The following is a 16,262-nucleotide window of genomic DNA, read 5'->3' as shown; positions in this document are numbered from 1 at the left end:
AATTAAACTAAATTAATAATAGATATATAGATTTAGTTTATTTTTAAAAGTTATTGGTATAATTAAAAAATTGAAATATTAAAAAAATAAAATACTAACAAATAATTAATTATTTAATGCGTTCTATTTTTTTTTTTCTTTATATTCAAACCTATCAATTTTAGGTTGTTTAATTAATCTTTCCGGTAAAAACGATCTAATTCAAATCGCTGAGATATTTTTTACGTATAGTTTGGGTCCAGAGATAGAATATCTCAATTCCATAATTGCCATTGTAACATCCAAAAATAAAATGAAATAAAATAAAACAATAAATAAGAGAAAAAATAAAAATTAAAAGAAAAAAGAGAGAGAAAAAAAAAATAAATTTTATAAATGGTCACTTAACCAAAAAAATAAAAAGAGAAGAAAGAAGAAAAGTTTAGAAGAGAAAGAGGAAGTTATCTTCTTTAAATTTTTTTATTCCTCTGCCATGAACTCAAGAGAAGAATCATTTTTTTTTTTTTCTACACCGAAATTTTTTTAAATTTTCATCTCCAATCAATTAATCATTTTCTCCTAACACATTTTCAAAATAGAATTTGAAGGAAAGAAAAAAATCAAAGAAAAGATTTAATGTTGAGGGATAGTGAATAGTAACAAGGATTTAAAAATTTAAAGGTATATTAGGGGTTTTGATGTAAAAATATTTTTATTATTTTTATGTGAATATTTATAAAAAATATTGTATTAATATGATTTATTTGTTTATTTTTCGTGAAGAAGAAGTGGAAGAGAATAGTGGAAACTCTAAAGGAAAAGGAAATGAAAGAATATAAATTTTAAACTTAGTGGAAGATTTTGGAAGGTTTAAGGTTTGTGCTCAATTTTATTTGAATAAATTCAATAATTTGTTAATTAGGTTTTATTTTAAAATTTTACTACCTTAGTAAAACTAGATCAAGTGAATAATATTTTAGTTATATAGCATGATTAAAGTTTGATAAATAGAAAATTTTGAAATTAATATGTAATTTGAGCAAAACTCAAATTGTAGGAACGTCTCTACTTTCGTTGATAGGGATGTAGTTTGGCTAATATATAGTAATAATAAAAAAAAAATTAATTATTAGTCTAAATAAGAAATATTATGGTAAACGTTGTAAATTAGTTAAATTAGGGTTTAAAAAAAGTTTTTATAGAAATAAAAATTAAAAGAAAAAGAAATATGAGATATGGTATATTGTGATAATTAGAAAAAAAAATTAATAATAAAAATAATTTTTCATTGCGCAGGTTGTAGATTCAATGAACAGTAGATTAATATCTGTATCAACCCAGTCAGAGTTATATCATTAACTATCTTGGGTATATTTTGTAAATTTTATATAAAGTTAGTTTTGGAAATATGACATGTACATAAAGATTTAAAGATAAAGTTGTATATGGCTTGAATTAGATATATTTTAATATTTTAATTTTGGTGTAAATATGGGTTACTAGTATAAGTTTTTGTGTTGAGATTAATGAGATGGTTATGAAGTGTTTGATCTGAGTGGAAATTGTGTTGATGTTAAAAAAAGTTTGGGGGTCGAGGTTGATGTAATACCCGGCTAGACCCTGACATCGGAATTCCTACCTTCCGGCGGAATCTCCATTGAAATTCGGAATTTCCTCGGATTGTCGGAAGCCTTCTAGAAGGGTAAAATAAAAGTTTTCTAAAATGTTTTTATATGTTTTTATGGTTTGATCAAGAAAGAAAATTGAGTTTTGAAAGAAAAGAAAGTTTTGAAGGAAAAATGTCAGGTTCGGCCGCCGAACCTCATATTCGGCCGCCGAAGGTGGCTCCCTTTTGCTGCCGCCAAAGGTGGCTCCCTTTTGCTGCCGCCGAACCTCAAGTTCGGCCGCCAAACATGGTGGAGTTGTAGAAGCACCTTTGACCTCCGAAAGTGGTATGGCCAGCAACCTATAAAAGGCCTCAGGTCCGAAAATAAGCGAGTTTTTCTCTCTCCATTTTCGGGCAAAGGTGAGTTCTTGACCCTCCATGGTTGATTTTATGTTTTTCTTCAAATCTCCCAGAGTTTTTATGAGTTTTTACCATATTTTAAAGATTTTAAGCTAAGCTCAAGGTTTTAGAAGGTTGGAGATCTCTAGAGTTCGTTCCTCCACATCTACAAGTTTGGGATCGCATCTCCTCTCGATCTTCAAGAGGTAAGTGTAGATCCTCATATTCTTTCATGTTTTAAGTAAGTTTTAAGAAGGGGCTAAGGGTTTTAATTAATGTTTAGAGTAGATCTAAAATATTAGGATTTATGTACCATTTATGATAAATGTATGCTAAATGTGATGTTTGTTGGGGTATAGGCTAGTTTTAAGCCCCTAAATGCTTGAAAATGTGTTTATGCATGTTTTAGAATAGTTAAATGCTTGTTGGGAAGTTGGGATGGCTGAATGTAGGAGGGCAAAATCGGGTTTTGCCACTCAGAAGGATCCAGGTTCGGCTGCTGAACCTGCCAAGGAAGGCAGTTTAGGCCGCCTAAACTTGCCCCCGAAGGAGGTCAGCAGTGAGCTAGCTGCTACAGAGTTAGTAAAGCGTCAGCCAGAGGTGAGTAGAACACGACTCTTTTATTTTAAAGCAAATAAACTTTTAAGCATGTTCATGCATCATGATTGCCATATTTATAAGTTGTTGCATTAGAATCCACGAATATGACGCATTGCATTATTCATTGTTGATGTGGATGGATATTGGATGATCCATTAGCCCTCGATGTGATATGATATGATATGTGTAATACCCGGCTAGATTCCGATATCGGAATCCCTACCTTCCGGCGGAATCTCCGTTGGAATCTGAAATTCTGATGATACCAGAGTCTTCTAGAGGGGTAAAATGTGTTTCTAAAATGTTTTAAAGTTTTCATGGAATGTTTGATCATGTATGGGATTATACCAATTATACAGGATGTATGCCAGGCTTGTTACGGGTCCCGGCGGCCTTAAGCCGATCTGGATCCTAGCGCCGGTAGCGGTCCGATTTTTGGGTCGTTACAATATGAGATGAAAAGACCAGGTGTGGCCGTATCGCCCCTGGCAATATGTATATGTAAGAGAAGACCAAGTGTGGCCGTATCGCCCCTGGCACAGTTGGACATGTTATGTTATGTTTAAGAGGAAATCCTGAGGAGCTCCGTCGAGGGCCGGGCATTTATTGGATATGTAGAGGGCTATTGGTGACAATACCATCTTAAGGTGATTTACTTGTGTTGTGATGCACTTCATGATGGCATATCTTTATAAACTGTTTTATTGTTCTGCTCACTGGACTTTAGTAGCTCACCCCCTTCCCCTAACCCCCAGATTTGCAGGACCAGAGATAGCACAAAGAGTCAGCAAGGGTAATGGCTATAGTTATGTCATGTAATAGAGTGTTAGTGGACATGTAATGTAATGAAATGTAAAATGATGTAATGTAATGAGGATTAGTATTGTGTTTGACCCTAATGTTTATTGTAAATCCCTGTTGTACATGATATTGATGTAAATGTTTAATGATGAGACATGTTGAACCAGGCTTGACATATGAGATGTTGACCCAACTGGAGCATTTGATGAGGGCTCCAGTAAGGGGTTTTACGTTTACAGTTATGGTGCATGCACAGGTCAAGTTTGGTATATGTGAAAAGTTTAAAGTTTTATGAATATGTATGATCATGTATGAGATTTATCTGGTATGACAGGATGTATGTTAGGCTTGCTACGGGTCCCGGCGACTTTAAGTCGATATGGATCCTAGCGCCGGTAGCGGTCCGGTTTCCGGATCGTTACAGTTGAAGTTTATAGAAGTGTAATATTAGTATTCACAGGGGAAATTAAGTCCATATTTCAGGAGAAACTCTGCCGGATTTTTGAAAAAAAAAAGTCATGAATTATATGATATAAATTAAAGAAAAAATAAGAGAATTATTACATAATATAATATCTGCGGTTCAATTAATTAAATAACCGGGTAGAGGTGTTACAGCCATTTAATGGATCTTATTATTTTATATTATAAAAATATATTATATAATTATTTTATTTTAATAATATTTTTTTAAATTTACAAATTTAATATAATGATAAGTGTATTTAAATAAATTTTAAAAATTTTAAATTTTATTTATTCGATCCTGATTTTCATTTCAAACAATAAAAACAGATAAAGATTTGCATTAGCAAAATCCTACCGGCTAAGAGCACAAACAAAAGAAATGATACAAATTTAGGCCTAACAAGTGAAATCAAATTCAAACAAGTCACCGTGAAATCAAACCGTAAACCAACTGATCTCGAATTAAAAACTCTATAAGTAAATATGGTTGACAGCAGCTAATCAGCCACCCGTAGAACCAACAGACCACCAAAATCGCCTAGAAAAGCAACATTGACCCTAAAGATAACAGAAAAAGTTTTTGAAAACTTTGTTAAGAAGTTTTTCTTTTATTTTTCTTTATCTTAAAAAAGTTTGAAAATTATAATAGAAATATTATATTATATTTAATTATTTAATTTTAGTGTGGTAACAAGAAAGAATTTTTAATTGAAAAATATTTTCTATAAAAAATATTTTATGTGAAAAATATCTATAATTTATTTTATATTGTGTAATTTTAATTTAAAAATAAAATTTATTAATAAATTTATATACAAAATTTTAATGAGAATCGTAAGTGGTGGAAAATAATTTTTTTTTCGAAATAAAAATTATTTTTTAATATGATTTATATTTTTAATAAAAAAACATTTTATATTGATTAAATTTTTATAAGTGTTTCAAATATTAAAAAATATAGAAAGCGTAACAAAATTTTAATGTCTTAATACATTATAAAATGAAATATTATAAATATTTGATATTATTTAAAAGATGAGATTTGTCATATTAATATAAATATCAATATTATTTTAAAAGTATTTAATTATTTTATTTAAATTTAAATTTTATTATAAAAATTAAAGATTATACTAAAATTCAAATTGAATTAAAAATTAATATTCAAACTAAATCAAAATAAACAATATACCTAAATTTAATTATAATTATAATTTTAAAAAATTTAAAAAATCAAATTTCAATTTCGATCACAATTACAGCAAAAAACATCATTTTGAAACTAAGAACCGCACACCCAATCATTCACAGATGCAAGAACTCCGGAGTGATTATGAATAAAGTAACGTATACTTTATCAAAATTAAAGCACGTTACTTTATTGAAATTAAGCTCGTTCGTTAATAAAAATATTTAAGTACAACTCAAAAATAAAAAGAATAAAAAAAAAAGAAATTGAAAAATAAATGGTAATTTCTTAAAGTCCCGATTAAATAACAATTTTTTTATTTTTTTTAAAAAACAAAGCAATTAAAAAACAGGTTTAAGGGGAAAAGGAAAAGGGTCAAGGTTCAAGAAAAAGCTTCATGTAGCCATTTGCTCAAAATCATGGCGTGTGTTTGGCCTATATGAGCAAAGCTTCCACTTCACCGCCTTCCCATCTATTATTCGTTAGGTCAAATTATTTTAATCAAAATCAATCTCTGTCTTTCTCTGTATGCACACTCTTCCCTCTGCAATACAAAAGATACAAGCAAACATAGGAGATACTAACCCAATATGAGCAGTAGCGGCGGCGGCGGCGGCGGCGGAGGAGGAGGTGGACCTGCTAGGGTTACGATCCCGGAGACTGTACTCAAAACCATACAGAGCATTAGGGAGATCACAGGAAAACAACACAGCGATGAAGATATATATTCTGTCCTTAGAGACTGCTCCATGGATCCTAATGACACTGCCCAAAAGCTCCTCTATTTAGGTATATACGTATATATCACTGTGTACATACGCATTAGGGCTTTTGTTCTTTCCTTCTCAATGCTCATTAGGGTTTAATGGGTAGTATCTGCTTCCTTTATTTCGTTGATTATCATCTCTTTCGGTTTTGTTTATTATTGTAAAGGGTTGTGCTTGGATGATGTGAGTAGGGAAGAATAAGTTCCTTTGGTTGATGGACTCATAAAAAATGTTAACTCGATACTAGTTGGTTTTCTCCTTTCCTTTGCCAAGAATATTTTGGTACTGAGAGAACTGTAAAAAAGGAGGACAATTGGGGTTTTCTCTAGCATTGTTTAGACTCATGGACAGCTTGAAGTAGCTCACTAGCACTGTGTTTTTCTTACTCAAAAGAAGGAGATAATTTTTCGAGATGATATATTTATTGTATTATGGGTCTTGCTGAGAAGAGGTTTTATTTGGATTCGCGAGCTACTTGTTTATGCATTTTCTACAGCAACTAAATAGCGTTTATTGTGAGAGTGAGACTTGAGTATAAATTTCTGCATCATTGAGGCAGGATATATCATTTACAAAATTTGTATAAGCTGATATGATTGTTTCTTTGTGTCATGTTTACAATATCTTTGTTACATTAATTTATTTGTGGCAATTGTATGATCTATTTTCTAATGAATAATATTTTTGGGCCGCCAGATACATTTCATGAGGTGAAAAGAAAACATGAGAAGCGTGATCGGAGGAAGGAGGTATATCTCATTTCAGAATTCTGTTTATAACTGATGTGACATGGCATTTAAGTGTCTTCTCTGATTTGGTCCATTGATAGATGCCAAGCTTTATTTTTATGAATAGTAATGACCTTCCTCAGTCTGTCAGTTGGCATGATTCCTGCTAGAGCAGTAATGAATTAATGAATCTTTGACAAACTTGCTGTACATGCTCTTTATTCTTTTGTTGCTATTAATCTTAAATTGATTATTCAATTTGTATTTTCTTTTTCAATTGTTGCTGCTTAGTTTTTGGATTTTGTTTTCAATAGTAACAATGATTGCCACGTTTTTTTCTTTTAGTTTTGTTGCCTTTTTGGTGGCTAAAATATTTCATGCCTGTGTGATTGCAGATGTCAAGCACCCAAGGTCGAGGAGCCAGGGGTGGTCGAGGAAACAATTCTGCAAACCATGCCTATTCGGGTATTCTACTACTTGTTATCCAAAATACAAGGCGCCATTTTTTGTTTAATAGCCTTAAAACTTACTATGAGCAGACCAACCTCTAGTGACTTCTTCTCATCATAATACTGATGGATGCCCTTCATAAAGAACAAATGTCTTTGAGTACAGGTGGAACATGGGATTCCCCTATTTCCTTCATTAAAGAGATTAAAGTGGGAAATGATACCTAATGGTCTAACTTTTTTTTTCTGAAAAGTGAGCTTTACAACTTCATATATGAAGTTCAGAAATTTATTTTTCCTTGTCCTTTTCTCTGTATATATCATGATGATTTTGTTTCTAAAGTGTCTAAATTATCATATAAGTCTATGTTTAACTCAGAAACTGATATATTATCTGTTGTGAGAAAGTTTATGAGTTTGTACCTGATGAGTAGCCTTGCAAACTGCTATTGACAGATGCTGTGGGTGGTAGGAATGCATCTTTCCGAAGGGAAAATGGAGTTAATCACATGAAAGAGAGGAGGCCTTCAGCCTCTTTGCCAGTTGTGCATAAAACAAATAGTAGTGCAGCAGTTACTGGGACAAAGTAATTTTATCATTTGATGTTTGGTTGGGTTATGTTTTATAGCATATATGTGGATGTGGGATTTATTGGATTTTTTGCTTAGCAATTGCAATTCAATTTAATTTACATCCTCTTCTGCTCTTACAGGGCTTCAACTGTCTCTCCTAATGGCCCTTCAAGTTTATCCAGTGGGAGCTCATCTCCTGGACTTGGCCAACAGTCTCCTGAAAGTATTGTCGATTTCACTAAAGATAGCTCAGATGCTGATGTCAAGAAGCCAGAATCTCCATTATGCCTCCCTGGTGTACCAAAAGCTACACCTAATCAGGTAGCTGAGCCTGTGATTCAAGTTCAGCAAGGAAAGCCCACATCAAATTTGAATGATCTGCCAAACCCTACCATTTCATCATCTGTATCTGGTGTTTATTCCTCTGAATCGAACCCTGTATTGGAACCATCTATGACTCAGGATCCTAGTGCTGCAGGTGGAATTAAACAGGAAGTAGAAAACCAGGGAAGAGCTGCTGGACAGTATCACATGCAATGTAATAAACTTGTTTCCTATGATGATCCATCAGAGTTGCCCAAGAATGAAACAGCAACCTCATCAATAATTAATTCTGTGTATAGAAATAAGTTACCAGGAAAATTGAAAGCTGCTGAAAAGGAGTTATCTGAAACACTGCAGCCTTCTTTGTCAGATCGTGACAATTTTTTGCCTGTTGGACATTCTAGTTGTTATAGCAATTCATCACAAGAGTCTATTCTCCCTCAAACAGGTACTATTTTATTTATTGTTCAGTTTTTGTATGTTTGATTTGGAATGGTATTAGAACTAATTTTCTGAAAATTTTCTTAAACTTATGCATGTTTTTCTCCTTTCAATGTCTTATAAAGTACTTTACTGTCTAAAATTTCTTTTTTTTTTTGAAGCAGTGGTATCTTCAAATGATGTACAAGCTGATGACAGTTCTTGCTTGTTGCCTGAGCAAACTGTCCCTAATGGACATGTTACATTTCCAAATCACTTCAAAGTTCCTGAAGCTTTAAAGACTGGGTTGACTTTTGGAAGTTTTGACACCAATTCTGGACTGGGAACAGAATTTGGCAATAGTAATGGTTGTGGAATTAGTGGTACTCATGCTATTGAATCATCGTGTGGCAATGATGAAACTGCTAGGGAACCTTCTAGGTTGGTGATCTTTATATTATGCTTGACTTGGCTCAAATTTTATGTTGAGTATCTGAGTGATCTTTGGCCAGATTCTTTTGCCATATATACAGTTCAAGGATTACCAGTATTGACTTGACTGCCTACATAATTTCCCCTATTTAGACATCCCCCCATCCGGCCAAAAGAGAAAGTCTAAACTTGTTGCACAGTACGAAGTATATCTGAGAGTGAGAATATTCTTGCACAGGAAAATTTTAGCAAATATGAAATATTCTACGTTTACAAAAATATAGTAAACAATTTAGCTTATCAGAACCAAAAAGAAAAAAAAAGATTTATTTCTTTTTCCATCTTCATTAAATCAATTGCTTGCAGCAATCAAAGTATTTCATCAACAACACAAGTGGATAATTCTGATCAACCAGAATCTCCTCAGCCATCATTTGAAAAAGTAACAAATTCAGAGGACAGCTTTGTATCAACTGCGAACTCAAAATCTGATAAAGCCATGCAGGAAACAGTGTTGCTTCCAGAAGGCAATCAGAACCCCATTGTTCAAATTGCTCCAAATTATGGTTTGGGAATCATGCCAGCCATGCAGGGGGGTCACCTTTTACAGTTTGAGGGACATGAGATTCAGGCACGAGATATGTCTCATCTTTCAGGCTATGTTGTAAGTATTTTAATCCTGTTGCTATAATTGTTACTCATTTGTCAAGTTCTTCCCTCTTGCTAGTGTTTGCACTTATTCTTACCCGTTCCAATAATACTTCTTTTCAATATCAAATTGAACTTGATGAACCCCCCCCTCTCCCAAAAAAAAAAAAGAGGAAGAAATTCAAAACTCTGTTGCATATCTTTTCCACACCAATTTCTTTAGCTGGCAATTATAGGTGTGTCTTCTTTATAGCTGCTCTCCTAAGCCCACCAATCTAACATTCTGGTGGTAGAATTTCCCTGGGCACATTGATATGAATAATTTGTGTGCAACATGGCTACTTACATTGGATATATCTTTTTACCTTGAAATTATGTAGTAGTTTGTTACCTATAATTTTCAAGAGCAAACGAGGGCTACATTATTATTATTTTGGGGAGGGCTAGGGCAGGGAGCATAAGTTGGAGAAGAATAACAAACACATTATTTTTCTAGGTCATTTTGTTCTAGTGTCGGGTCTCAGGATAGTTTGGTACCTTACAGTTCCTGATTCATTTCCATATTCTCCCAATACCAGATGTGTTGTAGTTCTCTTTGAAGGTTTTTGCTATTTGATTTATGAAAATTGATGTTATCTTGCCTCACTAGTCACTGCCTTCTCTGATACTGTTCTTTGAAATTGTGCTATGTGAAATTGTAGAGTGAGAATCCTACCACTTCATCTAGTCCAAGTCCAACTCCACCAGTGCAGAACTCTTTAGCTGCTTCTCCACACCAAATTCTTTTCAGGCCACCATATCCTCCTAGCTATATTCCATATGGGCATTACTTTAACCCTTATTTTTTGCCACCAATGCACCAATTCTTGAGCCACAATGGTCTCAGCCAACAGCTGTCAACTGGCAACACATTTCTTACTCCTGCACCTGGTATGAAGTTTCCTCTTCCACAATTCAATCCAGGAACTAGCACTGGAAATCCAGCGCCCATTGGAATTCAACCTTTATATGGTGCATATGCTTCTTCCCCTATTGGCTTTAATCCTGCTTCAGGTGTGACTTCTGGCTGCTCTGACTGCAACAATGATCTATCAACATCTCAGTTGAAGGAAAGTCAAAACTACACAACTGGACCACTGGTTGGTTTTGCTTCCCATCTTACATTTAAAATGGTTTTCCTATTGCTTGCATTCAGTATAGGATTTATAATTTTTAACCCTGCTATCTATGACACAACAAAAATCAAAATTTTTTTTTGGGTACTTTTAAGCTGCACTAGCATATGTCAAGGATAATGTCAAGTGTTTATTTGATTATTTTCTTTAGGTTTTTTTTCTTTTCAGTTTTGATTTCATAATTTTTTTTTTCTGAAACATGGTTATGCAGAGCGATGTTTCATCTTGGATTCCTCCATCAGGGCAGGAGGTCTCCAGTTTGCATCTTAATTCTTTGTACCACCTCAGCCCTCAGGGACAACACCTTACTTTCTCCCCTGCACAGGTTGGTCATGGTCCTTTTCCTGGAATTTATCCACCAGTGCAGACAATAGCCGCTGCTTCAACTTTAAATCCACTACTGCAACAATCTCAGGCTGGGTCTGCAACCGTTGAAACTGTGGGATTGGGACACCCATCTGGCGCTTATCAGCAGACTCAACTTGCACAAATCAACTGGAACTCTAATTATTAAGCAGATAAAACCTCAACTATGTCTCGAAAGTAAAATGCATAACGGGAATGGGATGAGGGAGAGCCTCAGAATGCTTCAGAAAGATTGGAGGATCTGAGTGTAAATATAAAAGGTGCAGCCAAGAGATTTTAGGTTAATATGGTAGATGGGGATACAGATTGCTGACATTACAAAATGATAGGTCCAGGTTTTTTGGTTATTGAGTGTTGCTTTAGTTGCCATCCTCCCCATCCTTTTCTAATATGACCCATCTAATATGTTGTTATATTGACTGTGATATTATTCTGCTGTTATGCTGAAACTTAATTTCTTGTGCTAAAACATAAATGTCGTAAGTTATAGGGAGGTTGAGTGAGAAAGGTGAGAGTTATCAAAATTTTCTCTGTGAGATGTCTCGCCTGTATAATTGAATTTTGGGAACAGTGATTTATACAACTGTAAGTGCTATAATCAGAATCAGAAGTGGCTGCTCTCTTGTTTAAATTGATTAGTGCAATCCCTTTTTGTGTACATTTGTTTAAATAAATACTTTTATTATTATTATTGTGATCTTCTCTCTGCATTGGATATAATTTTGGACCTATATTTTACATTTTTTTTTTGTTACTAAAGTTGCTCTTAATAAAATGTTTTAATTTCAGATTATTAAACAAGTTTAAAATCATTAGAGGCCTTTTGTTGACGCAATTCTGTAAACCTGTCTGTCCCATCTCATAACTCATTTTAATGATATTCAAAAGCCAGAAGCTCCTAATACGCAAAATTTGCTATTAGGTATCAAATAAAATTATAAAATTATTGTATGAACAACTAGATATTAATTTCAAAACTAATAATATTACGCTACAAAAAGGAAAATTTCTAAACAATTTTTTTAAATACAATTATAAAAATTAAAATCTGAAAAATTTGCTTCACAGGAAAAGGCCACTCTGCAAATTTACACATGAAGCCCAGCCCATTACGAGTTCCGAGGGTGGTTTTTTTCATTTCTTTGGGTCAAAGTTTCTGAGCATTGGGCCAAATCCTTAGAAAACCTCTTTTTTTATTTTTTTTGAAATTTGCATCTGCCTATATTATCTGTGCATGTACAAACGCCGAGGTGACGAAGTCGAAGAGCATAAGCAGATTGAAGATTGATTATTGATTTGGAGTTGGATAGTAATTTTAATACCCGATATGAGAAAGCTGTGGGATTCCGGTGATCTTTGGTGATTGCCCTTCTTTCTTGAAATATTTTCTTTTAAAGCTAGTTTTAAGGTCCTAGTGGAAAATAATTATTGGTCTTTTGGTTGCTGTTATTTTAGCTGACTGATGAAGATGCCCTGCTGTGTTTGTAAATGATGAAAAAAAAATTGATCAACTCTTTTTTTTTTCTGGTTAAGTTGTAAGAAGATGGTGGAGAGGGAAGTTGGTCCTCTGAGAAAAATCCTGAAGGAGATTTTGACTCACATTTACATCTTCGAAAAAAATCTTGCTTAGACCCAGATCATGTGGAAGTATGTGATTGTAACTTGGCATGAATTTTCAGTATCAGAGGGCTTGTTGTGAGCGGCAAACGACTAGGATTAACGCAGCCCAAACGAAAAGGAATCGTGCCGGTCTAAACGCTGGCCTAATACACCATGAAAGCCTGCAAAGGGATCGTGTCCCAGTGGTACGGGAAGAATTAAATAGCCGCTGACGAAAGTAAAGACACAGTAAGACACATGAACAAGCGGTGCTGTCCGCGTGAATGTGACAGAGGTACGGATAAAGGATTCCGGAAAAGACAAGAAAGAATGAGAATAAAAGGAAGAGAAAAGAAAAGAGAAATTACCAAAATTCAAGAATGGGAATAAAAGGAAGAGAAAAGAAAAGAGAAATTACCAAAATTCATCTGAGCCCTGATCTATTCTCGAATCTTAGACATCAAAATGCATTTTATTTTTTTATTGGTTATTAATTGGCAGTTGATAATGGATTGACTTCTTCTCCATTGCTGTTTTTATTTGTTGTTTCATACTGTTTTTTATTAGTTTTCTTCAAGCCAACTTGGATTACTCTGTTCTGATGCAGTAAAACATTGAATCATCAAGTGAAAGCGAGATGAAGTCAATGGTAAGCTTGCAAATTGTTTTCTTCTACATAGTTGAATCAGATTTCCTATGACTATACTCTTTCTAACCATAGACAACAATCCTAGAAAACCATTCCCTCCTAGACAACATTTGCACTAGTGGTTGTGATTGAATCTAAGCTTGTGGTATCTTCACTTGTTGCTTTAGATTCTGTTTTGGATTTTGATACAGGTAAGGTTTGCTTCTGAAGTTGGTTCATCGAATTTTCACCGGACTCTTTTAAGTTGAGTGATGCATAAGCTGACATTCCACATAGAGCTATAATAGCTCCACCAATGCTCATAATCCCAGGATCTGAATTGAAAATTAGATAGCCACCCAATAATATCACGCAAGTCTTAAATTGTCCTAAAACCACATGAGAGGTTGCAGATGTTGCCCTACATCAGAAAATTCATCTAGTTAAGATTCAACTGAAAGCCATTCAATTGCATACATTGTTTTTCATTTACTTGTTCATGTTTCAGATTCTTACCCGAGAGCCAAAGCACCAGACCATTGCAGGAGAAATCCCAAGAGAGCTGATATGAGAATTGCTGATGAGCTGTGTAGATTCCACTTGAACAATAAAGCCCCTGGTGGATCTAGCCAAGGCATCAATGCTAATAAAAACAAAATTGTTACTGGGGTGGTCTTCCACATCAACCTACAACATTAAAACAAATCTTGTTTTAGAATTCAGAATAACTTTCATGTAAATTGCAACTTGTGTACTTACGAAAGAGCAGTCCAATTGGCTTGTTGTTGCAGATTCGACCAAAGAATTTTGTTTATAGCACTTGGAATGATCCATACAATTGCAATGCAAGCACCAAAGAAGTTGAATTGTAAATCTGTTACTGTTGCAATTGCCACACCCGCTGAAACAATAACTAGAGACAAAACCTGCAAGCTTTGATGCATTGTTAAAGTTTGAACTACTGTATGTTTCCTGACAAGTTATGTCTCTTCTTGGAAAGAGTTTGCACAGAAAAGTTATGCTAACCTTTTTATGTGAAATGGCTTTTCTAAACAGAACAAACTCAGCAAGAACTATGGTAGGAGTTACTGCAATTTTAGCCATTTGATAGAAACCAATACTGCATGCAAATGAACAAAAGAGTAAGAAAATGGCAAGTTGCTTAGAAAGAAAGAAGTGCATAAATTAAATATTCAAGTCTGAATGGTGACCTGTTATGCTTAAGGCTGGCATTGGCAAGGCCGGAGGCGAAAGACATAACAACTCCTAAAGAGAAAAGTGAAGTGAAAGGAGTAGTTTTGGAAGGAGGGGAGACTGGAAGCAGCGACAATGTCTTGAAAATGGCAAGCAAAATCCATGCTGTAGTATAATGGATCAATGTGAGAAAAATTGGAAAGTTAAAGCCAATTTTCCCCATCACCTGTAACCAATCGCCAATTATTGCAGCCCTTTAGACGATTTCAATAATATTAAGCTCAAATAGTTTCAGAAACAATGCCAGTGGCAAGTAGAATATTAGGAAACTCACTAATTTGTTTGTCATGATAACCCCAACAGCCACCATGAAATTGAAGGTCATAGCCACAACCGGCCCACAAAATCGCTGCTGTTGCCTCTTGGCTCCTTCTGAAGTTCGAAAATCATTATATAGAGAACTTCTGAGTTCTTCCAATGCTCGACCTGATAATTTTGATTATCAAAAGTAAGGAATTCAAAAACAAGGGACACCAAGTTATGCAAAAGGTTAAAAGAAAAATTGTCCAAAAGCACCAGCATGTGGAAGCCAAATTAAACTAAATCTCCTCTATCAGAAATGAAATTACAATTATTTATACAAGCAATTGAAACAGAAACATAGAAGAGATTTTGGGTATGTAAATCAAAGAAAAATCATCCATAGAAATCAAATGATTGTGCCAATTTAGATATCAAACAATTGTCTCGACAATGAAATGCTGATCATAAGAATGTGAAGAATCAAAGACAGGCCATGATAATCAAACCCAGTAAGGAAAATTCTCATATATTTTAATTTTTGAATGAGAAAAAACAAGGGAAATCCTAAAGGGTATTATTTCCATGAATGAAGAGATTCACTAACACGAGGAATCCTTTAAAAACCATACCAAAAGAGATGGGTTAAAAAATGGCAAGCAAAAGAATAATGAAAATGAAAGCAGAAGAGGATTCATTTGATAAGATCCTGCTGAACCTGCATCGCTATCTTTTCTCTTGATGAACTTTCTTGCTTCATTCTCTAACAAGGATTCAACTAACCCCATAACAAGCAAAAAACAAATAATGGGTATAGCTATAACAAGAAGTTAATGTAAACCCTTCATTGAACTAATGGCAATGTAGGGGAAAGAAGAAGAGAAGGGAAGAGAAGATAATAAATAAGAGGTAATTGATGGATTGTAACAAATGAAGCAAGGAGATTTGGGAGATGAGATTGAGAGGAGTCCATCTCTAGATAGATTTTGTTGGTTATTTCTAATAAATCAGTAAATTAATAATAGGATATTAATAACATCCAATTATCCTATGACACGTCGTTTATTAATAATCAATGACTTGTAAAGGATTTAGAAGGATAGTGAGGATTCTCTTGGATATGCAAATTGTAAATGATTCATGGGTTACGGAGAAGTTAAGGAAACATCAACCATATTATTTATATTTAAATGATTTGGAAACATTAATTTATAAGATCAAGGAGAGTTTTTATTCAATATTATATAAAATAAAGAATGAAAGAGTCAAAAGACTCAAAAACAAGGTGCGATCATGGCCGTTAAGAAATACTCTCTAGGCCGTAGTGATGATCTCATTGGAACAAACCACCCAATTTTGTAGCCAAATGGCTCAACTTGATCAATGCTATTACCATCGTCAACCTATAAAAATAAATGAAAGCTAAAGGACAAATAAGCAGAAAATATGGGGAAAAAAAAAAGAAGAAAAATACCTTTTCACAAATTAGAAATGAAAGAAGATTGAGGTTTAAGCCTTTGCTATAACTCCTACCAAGGGAGATGGAAAAAAAAATTAAAAAAATAAAATAGAAATAAAAAAGAAATGGTTTTTGTTGGCTGATTTGCTAGTAGGTTCA

At 33.9% G+C, this 16,262-nt stretch overlaps 2 protein-coding genes across 5 annotated transcripts; one reads left to right on the top strand and one right to left on the bottom strand.

The window, feature by feature from the left end:
* Positions 1 to 5,389: 5,389 nt before the first annotated feature.
* Positions 5,390 to 11,614, top strand: LOC110601690 (GBF-interacting protein 1). Of its 4 annotated transcripts, none has more exons than XM_021738924.2 (9): positions 5,394 to 5,831; positions 6,506 to 6,558; positions 6,933 to 7,002; positions 7,443 to 7,572; positions 7,699 to 8,330; positions 8,485 to 8,743; positions 9,101 to 9,398; positions 10,084 to 10,521; positions 10,883 to 11,614. In XM_021738924.2, the coding sequence occupies exons 1-9, from the start codon at positions 5,633 to 5,635 to the stop codon at positions 11,069 to 11,071; spliced, it is 2,268 nt and encodes a 755-aa protein (XP_021594616.1). In that variant the 5' UTR covers positions 5,394 to 5,632; the 3' UTR covers positions 11,072 to 11,614. The 4 variants fall into 4 exon arrangements, with proteins under 4 accessions (XP_043807117.1, XP_021594616.1, XP_021594614.1 ...); XM_021738922.2 differs by having other exon boundaries at positions 5,399 to 5,831; positions 10,769 to 11,614; XM_021738923.2 differs by having other exon boundaries at positions 5,400 to 5,831; positions 8,488 to 8,743; positions 10,769 to 11,614.
* A 1,507-nt stretch (positions 11,615 to 13,121) lies between these two features.
* Positions 13,122 to 15,916, bottom strand: LOC110601691 (nucleotide-sugar uncharacterized transporter 2). Its single transcript, XM_021738925.2, has 7 exons — positions 15,363 to 15,916; positions 14,679 to 14,830; positions 14,362 to 14,570; positions 14,177 to 14,270; positions 13,910 to 14,076; positions 13,667 to 13,837; positions 13,122 to 13,571 (listed from the first exon to the last, which is right to left on the bottom strand). The coding sequence occupies exons 1-7, from the start codon at positions 15,430 to 15,432 to the stop codon at positions 13,271 to 13,273; spliced, it is 1,164 nt and encodes a 387-aa protein (XP_021594617.1). The 5' UTR covers positions 15,433 to 15,916; the 3' UTR covers positions 13,122 to 13,270.
* Between the last annotated feature and the right edge of the window lie 346 nt (positions 15,917 to 16,262).

Source organism: Manihot esculenta, chromosome 15, assembly GCF_001659605.2.
Source record: "Manihot esculenta cultivar AM560-2 chromosome 15, M.esculenta_v8, whole genome shotgun sequence".
Classification (NCBI taxonomy): domain Eukaryota; kingdom Viridiplantae; phylum Streptophyta; class Magnoliopsida; order Malpighiales; family Euphorbiaceae; genus Manihot; species Manihot esculenta.
The sequence above is the reverse complement of the archived record's forward strand: the minus strand, read 5'-3'. Positions and strand labels throughout refer to the sequence as shown.

Coding starts and splice junctions, on each gene's coding strand:
- LOC110601690 (XM_021738922.2), top strand. CDS start 5,633: ATGAGCAGTAGCGGCGGCGGCGGCGGCGGCGGAGGAGGAGGTGGACCT. Junction 7,003..7,442: donor TGCAAACCATGCCTATTCGG/GTATTCTACTAC, acceptor TGCTATTGACAG/ATGCTGTGGGTGGTAGGAAT. Junction 8,744..9,100: donor ACTGCTAGGGAACCTTCTAG/GTTGGTGATCTT, acceptor AATTGCTTGCAG/CAATCAAAGTATTTCATCAA.
- LOC110601691 (XM_021738925.2), bottom strand. CDS start 15,432: ATGGGGTTAGTTGAATCCTTGTTAGAGAATGAAGCAAGAAAGTTCATC. Junction 14,831..15,362: donor GAGAAAAGATAGCGATGCAG/GTTCAGCAGGAT, acceptor CAAAATTATCAG/GTCGAGCATTGGAAGAACTC. Junction 13,838..13,909: donor GCCAATTGGACTGCTCTTTC/GTAAGTACACAA, acceptor TTAATGTTGTAG/GTTGATGTGGAAGACCACCC.